At 39.2% G+C, this 10,265-nt stretch overlaps 1 protein-coding gene across 1 annotated transcript in view; it reads right to left on the reverse strand.

Annotated features, from left to right (window-relative positions):
• The window catches only part of TYR (tyrosinase), a 42,776-nt gene extending 33,231 nt beyond the window's left edge, over positions 1–9,545 (reverse strand). Inside the window, exon 1 of the mRNA XM_005516180.2 lies at positions 8,494–9,545. Within this exon, the coding sequence (XP_005516237.1) occupies positions 8,494–9,336 (843 nt within the window). The 5' untranslated portion in view covers positions 9,337–9,545. The remainder of the gene's footprint in view (positions 1–8,493) is intronic.
• Positions 9,546–10,265: the final 720 nt, after the last annotated feature.

A 10,265-nucleotide genomic window follows, 5' to 3' on the forward strand; every position in this document is an offset into this window, starting at 1 on the left:
AAAAAACATCAAAACAAGTAAAACTCCAAACCACCAGAGACCCCTTTAAAACACAGGACTCTGCAGTTAGCAAGTAATCAATGTTAATGAGAAAGCTGAGTAGAGAAAGAATAGGTCTAATTAGTGAGTGAGACATCATAGGGGAGAAAACACCTAACACTGAAACCTCAATTTCTTTTATCCTAAGGTATATTTCTATTTCATGGGCCAAAACAATGAACAAAGAGGTGAGTGAAAGCAATCATCTCTGCTTTGAATGAGATGGAAGAACATGAGATCCTCTGTTGAAGGAAGTGGGTGGGAGATTCATTTCACCTATACTAGCCATGTAGAAACTGAGATTGAAGCAACTCTTCAGGACGACCTCTGGAGTCAGGAGAGGGGCATCTCCTGAGTGTGATTCAGCTCTCCCAAACCAGATGTTTGGTAGGTGAGATGCACTTAGCTCTAGGGGTGCCTAACTCTCTCCATTAACTAAGTCGATGAAATCAAATGAGCAAAAAAATCAATGCAGAAACTGTCTCTGGACTGCAGTTAGCAAGGGAAGCAAAATTAAGAGTGTTCAACTTAATGCTCTATTTCTGCATTAGGGTGGGATGAATCACACCCTGGAGGCTCAGATGTGCTTCTGAACTATCTAAAGACAGAGCCAAAGGCAAGTTGATGTGCTGCTGAATTAACTTTTGAACGAATGCAAGGAGATCAGATGAATCCTTTTGTAAAGGATTTGATGACAAATTCACAGATAACGTTTGATGAAGCTGGTGATATAACAAAGTCCTTAAGAATCTGGAGTTGTTAAATGATAAATTTTCTATGAATATGAATATCATGAAAAAATTATTCTCATCTATTTTGGGGGTATATAAGAAAGCTTATCAGAGCAATTTATCCTTTGGCACTGGTCTGTAAGCTGCAATCTGTCCATCTCTGTTAAAACCACTGAAGTGCCCTTGGAGGCTATAGGTCATTTTCCAGCAGAGAATTGCACCAGCACATTTCCCCCGGAAGCTCACCAAATGGGTCAGGGTTGTCCCTCTAAGAGGGACTCAGGTCAGGAGTGTGTCTCTGAGGAGTCTCTTCTAAGAATCCCCGCCAAGAAAGGAGAGATAGTGACAGGGAGAGGCCCACAGTTATAAACACAAAACATAGCTTTTATGATTGGTTTGTGTTACTGAGTTTATTCCCATTAGAAGGAAAATAGGTGGATGATTCAGGAGAAGCTCTAGTAATTTTTTTGTTTATAAAAATGTACCATTCTGTGTCCCTAAAAGTGCATTAGTGATGAAGGCAAATGTGTCTTGGCTGGTGAAGCTCAACCTGTTTCTCAGTTGTCACTTGGCTCAGTGTGGATTTTCTATTTATCTCTCCTATGGCTTTTATCTAGGCTCATATCTCCTGGGTTCTCCATCCTGCCATCTCCTATCTTTCATTGTTTTCCCACTACCCTGGGGATATATTCCTATTGTGTCCTAAAGAGGAATCACATGCTGTGTTCAAGACCCAGTTCTCAGATATTCAGAGAGGGAATCTTCAAGCATGAGCTTAAATATATCTCTAAACAAAGAAACTTTCCACCTTGGTTCTGTTTATCCATTTCAGTGGGATTTAATGTAATTGTTAATGTCATGAGGCTTATAAATTTTTAGAGTGCTAATGGTTTTTTTCCATTTATGTCTCAGTGTAGCCCTCATTAACTGTCTGACTAACCAAATTCATTCTAAAGAGGAGACAGAAGCTAGAAGGCATTTGGGAAGTCATGGTCAAGAAATGCCACAACATAAGTGCCAGGAATGAAAACTCGTTTGTAATCTTTTTCTGAACTAAAAATTAAGGCCTACTCATAAAATTAACCAGAATGCTTTTCCAGAAAAATTTAATAGGTGATATTAATTATGTGTCTATCCTGAAACTCTAATTGGCTGTTTTAACAGTTATGCGATGTGTAAGTGATAATAGAACATAAATCAGTCAAATGGTTCTTTCTGGATGTGATCTGCATAAAGCATCCATAAAATGGGTCACATCACTGCCTTCTTTTCCTTCAACAGGAATACTTTCTACTCTAAATGTGTTGGTTTAAAACATGATATTTTATTCCCTTATATAACAGTCCGGAGAAAATTTCTCAGTTCAGCTTGGACAAATCTTCAAATTCCAGCTGCACCTGCTTGTGTGAGTTCACCAGTTCCAGGGAAATTGTTAGGAAGATACTCCAAGGAAAAACTTATGTAAGTAGTCAGCAGAGCAAATACCAGTAGATGGCAGTCCAGAATATGCAGCATCGCTTCTGGACCTTGTAGCACCCAGCAAAAAACATCCCTCTGTGAGATACTGCAGTTGAGACACTGAACACAGCTCTTCTGAGTGTTTCTTAGAAAACAGACTGTAGAGGCTACTGTCTCACACCTTTGGCAAATGGGAAAGCCTTTTGTCTTTTACTTTGCAACTGCTTGCACAGATCAGCCCCTGTGCCAAAGTAAAGGGAACTGCATTACAGAAGATTTCAGTGATATTCAGTCTTTTGCTTGCTGTCTTTAAATTCAAAGCTATGGGAAATTTTGTGAGTGATTTCTTGGGGTTATTTTTGTTTATTAGATCTGTACTCACAAGGGCATTCAACACTGTTAATATATACCTAAACACTTGGGAAAAGAGAGTTCTGTGTGGTATTGAAATAGGTGCTCACAAAGTGATCTCAGGTTCCTCAGTTTGTTGGGGCAGTAGAGCCACTCAAAGGGCTAATCCACACCTCTGGATTAGAACTGATCCCTTCCACTGCTTCTTCTCTGAGGCCACTGAGCTCCCCTCAGAAGCTCTACCAGCATATTTTCATATTGTTGTGTTGCAGATTAGATAGCTTAGCAGAAGCACTTCAGACTACAGTCAGAGCAACCACCTGACTTGCTGGTGTGTGCCAGCCAGAGAGGTGTGATGTAGGTACTTCATGACCTTCCTCGACACTTCCTCTCACCTTTGTTTGTCCTACATGAAGTCTGGGCTCCTGAGTTGTAGCCTTGCATCCCGTTATGGAGCCAGAAGAGATTTTGCACTGATTCATTGTCTTTCTCTGTCTTTGTCTACTTACTCTCACAACCTTGCTTAGGAATGTCATTAAAGCACAGCTCTCACACTAGATTTAAAACATTTAGCAGCTACAAAGAGGTTTATTTTTTTTTTTTTTTGGCTGCATTAGGGCCTGGCATAATTTAATCCTAATTAAGTGGCATCAAAACTGGGAAAATGCAAGGAAATTCCCAGATACAAACCGTACCTTGGCACCTTGTTTTTATAGTTGCAACTTTGAAAGCTGCTGTATCTGTAGCAGACTAAAAGGGTTTTAAGAGATTGTGTATATTTATATCTGGTTCTTAATTTTCTGCTGAATATTGCAAGAATGGAAAAGTTAAACATGAAGAGGACTGAAAGAAAGGGAGAAAATAAGCAAAGCAAAGCCTTGAAGGCATTCTAAGAAACATCTAAAAGGGTGAGGTCCTTAATTGTCTTTCTTCCCCTTATGGCACATAAATAAACTGGGGGAGCTGAGAAACTCAAGCTAAAAGGAGATGAGACAAACATGAACTGGCAGCATTAAAACAAATCTGGGGCCTTCAAGGTATTTTCTCATCTTTCAGTAAGAGCTGGCTGAGTTTCACCATTTTGCTTGAAAGCAGCCCAGAACTGGAGGGCAACCTATACCAAATTAAGCACTTCAAAATGGTACTGGGCTGGAGTAGGAAATTCTGTTAACAATTACTGATGAGGTATTCACTAGCAGCTCTTGGTCTGACAGGCCATGAGTCCCTGCTCTCTGGCTGTCTCCAAGCTGTACCATCACTGCTGCTGTCTCCATGTCTACTGTGAAATCACTCAGACACATCTGTCTAGACAGAGATGGTAGGACTCTTCTGATGATTAATTATTAACGAACCCCAGTTTTTATGCAATCAACCTAGCTATTGATTTATACTCCTCTAAACATGTAAATTCTTCATCTTTTACTTTACATAACTCCTGAGCAAGCATGGCTATACATTAGAGGAGAGCCAAGCATCCAGGGACCCAGCTCCACTGTCACCCACACATATTCCCATGGACAGGGACACAGAGGCTGAGGATACCCAAGTGGCTGCTTCTGCTCTGCACAGATCGTGATACCTTGCTGCTGTGGTCATGAGGTGGCATGTGAAGAGAAATTTATAATCCATGTAATCATACCATTAGAGAACACCCTTCATAAATTCTTTCTTTATAGTTGCCCCATTTGCTTTTTAATGTACCAGCCCGTAGCTGGCACCACAACCTATTAAATTGCAGTAAAATATAAAGCTTGTGAGTTCCTTGGGTGTCCAGAAGCAGATGGATGTAAGACTCTGGCTGATTTAAGAATCAAGAAGTGCTGGCTTCTGGTGCTTGTATTTATGAAAATTTCCTGCAGTTTTTAAAGGTAAATGTAAAATAATTTTTCAAATAATGCTGTCAGACAATTCAGGTAGCAATACAACTCCCTGATAAAACATACTTAGAATTAAATAACTATGTCTGAATAGCTGAATTCATATTTCTTATGAAGTCATGTTTTCAGGTAATGGATCTAAAGTACTGTCATTATTAGTTCAGAAGCATTTAATCTATTTTCTATTTGTGTAACTTGTTTCTCTTTTACAGCAGCTTTGCTTTTGTGTAAGTGGTTCTTCAGGGTGATATGGAATGAAGTGCTAAGGGAAATTTTCCATGCTTGCAACAAAGAATTGTCAGCAGGCTTACCCCAGCACATCCGAGAGCAGCCAGTTCTCCGTGTTATGCAATTGCTTCTCTCAAGTCTTAGGAGAGACAGAATAGAGGGAGCTGAAGTTGGTGGTGTTTCCTGCTTACCACAACAGCAAACTGAAATAGCACTTAGATTCTCCAACTTTATTTTCTTCATCTTATGTCTAGCACACTGTGGGGATTCCCAGACTCAAAAGTTAACTGCCAGCAGAAAGATTCTGCTTTTAATTTGCAGTAGGCTTTTATGCATTAACACCTCCATTGACTTCAGTTGTTCTTGAAATGACTCCTGGTGTAGAAGAGAGAAAAAATTAACCTCCTACTATTTAGAATCATAGAACAGTTTTTGTTGGAAGGGACCTTTAAAGGTCAGCTAGTCCAACCCTCCTTCTATGGGCAGAGACATTTTCAACTGGTTTTTTTTTTCTTTGTGTTTCTTTTTTTTGCAAATCCATTATTTTGAATAATTGTACAAAAGAGCACTAAAACAAAACAAAAAAAAAATCTCTCAAAATGTTATAGAATATCTCCAATTCCCATACAGTTTTCTCTTAAGTTGACATAGAATTGCAAAAATTGCTAAAGCATTAGTATGATATATGCAGTCCTAATGCTGAGTATAACACTTGAATCATTGCAAACAAGTAACTGAAAACATGAGAAAACCCTTCCCACCCACCCTAAAACATGAGCTAAGCATACAAACAAAACCAGAAAAGATTCCTGATAGTCTTGCTGGTAAAAAAGAGGCAGGAATCTGAAGTGTCACTTAAATGACAAATATGAGAGAAATGTGGATGGATAGTTCACTCAGCCCAGTGATAACAGCAGCATGTTGAAGAAAAAGTAAGGTGAAAGCAAGAATTTCAGCATGTATCCATGGGTATCCATGTTGCCATGGCAACCCTTCAATTGAATAAAGTATTTTCTCCTTTCTTTGGGATTAAAGAAAAAAAGAAAGAGGGATGCTGTTCTGCAAATAGGCACTTCACCTTTTTTAAAATAAAACCATTTCCTAACATAACAGGCATTGTTTTGTTATGCTTTGGAAAGACACATAATTCTAAAAAAGACACCATATTATTGATGTGCTATTCACAGGTTTCTCTTGCCCTCTTTTTATTTTGAATGCTTGCTAAAAGCCTGAATTCCTTCAAATTCCTTCACATTTCTGTATTCTCCTGTTGTTTTGGGTTTTTTTTTCTTCTTCTATTTTTTTTTTTTTCACTCATGCTGTTTAGCTACAGAGCTTAGAGAATCAGAGCTTTCTGCAGCAGATCTGTGGCTGTTTTCCAGTTCAAGCTAAGGCTATATTTGTTCCCTTTTGATTTTCTGGAGTGATATTCTGATCTCTTACTTTGTGCTATTCAAAGGAACTGTATTGACTGCTATTCCCTATTAAGCAACTGTTTAAATTTGGATTCAATGCTAATAAAGAAATATCTTTACCCCAAACTCATGACTGAAAATGTAGATATGTTCAATCTCTTTCATTCTTTCTCAGGATAAGACAAGAGAGACATACATAGATGGAAGATATTAGAGGGAAATGATAATATTTGAAGGTAAAGTTAACACTTATTTTGGAAATTTTGATGAAATTGTAACATTTCCAGAAGTTGCTGAAAAATATGTGATAAACATTTCCAGAAAATACCTGGAAAACATCAGCAAATGAGTTAGGTGCTCTTACCTATGTACACTGACACTGAATGTGTTTTAAACATAGCATAACTTTTATTCCTGCACCCCTTAAAGTTATACAAAAATATATCTTTGAGCAACTTTTTCTATTAAAAAAAAAGATCTTAATTTTAAGACTATATTAGTGGGAAATAACTTTAAATAAGAAATTATAAGCACGACTGTTTCTTAAATATATCAATTGCTACTAATAAATTTTCTGGGTATTTACTACCAAGATGAAAATATCTTAGGAATCTGGGCACAATTAATAAAGCCTTTGGAAAAAAAAACCAAAACAACAACTAAACTCAACTATCAGACAACTACATGACTTTTAGAAAATCCTGCTAACTTGCTGATTCCTGTGTATTTCCTGTCTCCTCCTACCTTGGTGATCTCATCCAAAATACTGTATTGATAGCTCTACTTTTCACATATAACTAGTGAAATTCTGGTTTAATTTAATCCACTTAACCACATATACCATTTTCACACAACAATTTATTCAGTTCACAGCAGAACAGCATAAGATCCACTTCTTTCTGACAGTACAATCTAATTAAGCTAGTAGAGCTGATCCAAATTAAAACTTCTAGAAATAAGAAGAATCTTAGAAAATGGAATGAAAATGCATGTTTGTATTTGTATCTATTATATGGCTATACAAACAGTAAATTAAATGTGTCCAGGAAATTTCCCAGGCACAGAAGTAAAGTGACATCAAATAATCCATGTCTATGCCAGTAAAATAATTTTAGTCTCATAGACAGGGTGTCTCTATGCAAATATTCTCCTGGGAATGATCCCTGAAATGGTACCCGTCTGAAGGAGAAAAAGGTATGCCAGAGAATAGCCTAAATACTTCTGTTATTCTGTATTTCCAGATGCTTTTAGAGGTATACACACCCTGCATGTGTGTATAACAGAGGTATACACACCCTGTATTATTCAGAGGGCACAAATCAAAACTAAATACAGCACAAGTAGCCCAGAAAGCCAAATTGGGTGCTGATTTGTAATATGCCAGAATATCCCAGAGCTGCTTGAATTTGTCTCTCTGTTAAATCACTAAAACTGCCCAACCTTCATTTAGGCTGCTGCTACAGAAATAAACAGAAGATAGATTTAGACAAACATAGACAATCATAGACTTCAATGACAGAAGCAACTGTTGCTGTTGTCATGATGGAGTGTGTCTATTGAAGCTAATAGACCTTTGTCACGGTATTTTAGACAATGTGTCAGTGATGAGCAAGAGACAAAAAAGGGCTCTCAGTGTTAGAATAGGACACTATAGCTCAGCTATATGAGACCTTATCACTTCTGTGTAAACTTACTTTCACTGTGTTTCATGGGTTCATTTGAAGTGCTTTTAATTGGCAGGAATCACCATTGCATTTGCCTCTCAGTTCCTTTGAGCAACAGAGATTATTTCTTTTCTATTTCTTTGAACTGCTGATGTGAATTACACAGACAATGCTTCTCTGCTCTGAAGGTGTAATTTACTTGTTTGTCTGTTTGCTCAACATTGAAAGCAGGTTATTTTAATTTGATAGTTTTTAACTTGTGGAAGGGAGGAATACACTGGGAGACGGGTAGAGCACCTGAAAAGCCTTTGCTTCCATTTCCATCATTCAGTCACCAATTGTTTTGCAATGATTGTGTGCTAGAAATTTATATGCATAAATCCTGCTTCTTCTGACCTAAATGCCACACCAGAATCAAGAATGTTTAAGCTGCTGAAGGCCATTTTTGGACACAAAGGCATAACTTTCCTCCTTCCACTTTACTTTTATGTTCTTAATTAAACATCCTAAACCTTACAGTCAGAAAGAAATGAGAAACAGTTACAAATGAACAGTTCTAAGTGAAGATTAAGTCCACATAAAATCCAATTTACTGTCTGGTATTGCTTACTTTCTCTCCAGGGGTATCTAAGGGAAGGCAGAGTGTTTAAGCTCCCATCTTGTGCCCCTCACCGAAGTGCTTAAAATCAGATGGGTTCATTCCCTTCCCCTTTCCTTGGCTGGCTCTTACCTGCCACGAGGAGAAAATTGATGCTGGGCTGAGTAAATTAGGGTTGCTGGGATGTCTGCCACCCATGTACTCATCATTGCAGACCTCGCAGTCCTCTGCATCTCGCCAGTCCCAGTAGGGGATGGTGAAGTTCTCATCACCTGTTATCCTCTGGATCTGACGTTCCCACATCAGCAGAAAGACCCGATGCCAAGGCAGGAAACCAGGGGCTTCGTGGGCAAAATCAATGTCCCGCCACACATTGGACCCACCTAAGAGTGTGTCTCGAGAGGCATAATAATGCATCCACACAAAGAGATCGTACACATTGATGTCCCTGAACATGGGGTTGGAGCCATTATTCATCTGAGTATACGTGCCAGTAGCAATTACGTAGTCCTGGCTAGGGATGTTCTTCGCCAAGTTAAGATAGGCAAGAAACTTGTTCTTCTCACTGGCGGTGAGCTGGAAGATGTTTCTCCTTGTTTTCACTTGCCTTTCAGTGCAGTTGATCCCAGAGAAGCCAAATTTGCACTCCCCACAGTTGAATCCCATGAAGTTGCCCTCACATCTACACGTCCGGTTGTAAAATACAGAGGGCCAGTCCTCTCTGTCATCCACTCCTGAAAAAGGGAACTGTGGTCCCAGCGGAGCCTGGGAGAGAAGGATGTTCTGGCAGGACCCTCTGTTGGAAAGCTCCCCACAAGTGGACCCGTCTCCATCCCAAGGGGGACAGCACTCCTTGCTCAGCAAACTCTGCACGTTCGCACAGACTCTGGGGAACTGCCCAGTGGATGGCTGAAGGATGACGAGCAGAAAACCCAGGGCAAATCGCAGCATACTGACAGAGCAGCAGGAGAGCATCAGCGCTATGCTTCAGTGCGTGGAGTGTTCTCTCTGACCCCTCCAAAGGCCTGAGTGTGAAAGGAATTCCTCCCCTCCACCAGGAATCCTTCACCGCTGACTTCTGCCACAGCCCACCCTTCAATGTCCTTCCCCATTCCTACATGAGATGCATTTGCACACAATATACACTTCAGGGTTAATCTCATTATCACATGTTCTAGATGAAAGCCAAGTGACTTTCTCCCCACCCCCTACAAGCTTCAAAATGCAGGCATTTATTACAAGCTTTCGTCTTCTGCCTAGCACATGATTGCTCTCCCCTGGCAGTTGGAGAGGAAGTAAAATTAGAGTTTGGACACAGAATCAATTGTAAGTTCTTAGAATTCCTATTTTGATTATATGCTTTAGAGTAATAAAGTTAAATGAAGATGTGGCAGAATCTGGTTGGTTAAATAGGAAGAACAATGAACCTAAAAAGAAAAAAATAAAGAATTTTTGAGCAAACTGGTTTTTTTAACAGGAAGCAAGAATAAAATGTGGTCAGATTAAGTGTGAACACAGTGCAGAGCCAGAACAAATTGTTTGACTTAGCATTTTTACTTTTCAGTGTGAACTGGGTTTCTCAGATTAGCATATGGCAAAGGGAAGTGAGGGAAATAATATACTTTTTGTAAGAAAATTGTTTTTATTCTCCTAAAATTGTTAGCGTTTTCACAGTTGATGATACACAGAAGCCTGCATGACAGTCTTCTCCACAGTTTTGTGGGGAACACGGACAATCTGCCAGTAGATTTTCAGAAAGCACTTTGAGCATCTGTCTCTGGATCAGGGAAAAAACCATTGACTCCTGTTTTACTCCCATTAAGCAGTTTGCAAACACCGTATCTGTGTTCTTTGCTCAATATGTTACTGGGCAGCCTCCAGACCACCCACCTCTTTCTTCTTGT

This window comes from Pseudopodoces humilis, chromosome 2 (assembly GCF_049639895.1).
Source record: "Pseudopodoces humilis isolate 2021_Gansu_Grassland_sample_001 chromosome 2, ASM4963989v1, whole genome shotgun sequence".
NCBI classification, from domain to species: domain Eukaryota; kingdom Metazoa; phylum Chordata; class Aves; order Passeriformes; family Paridae; genus Pseudopodoces; species Pseudopodoces humilis.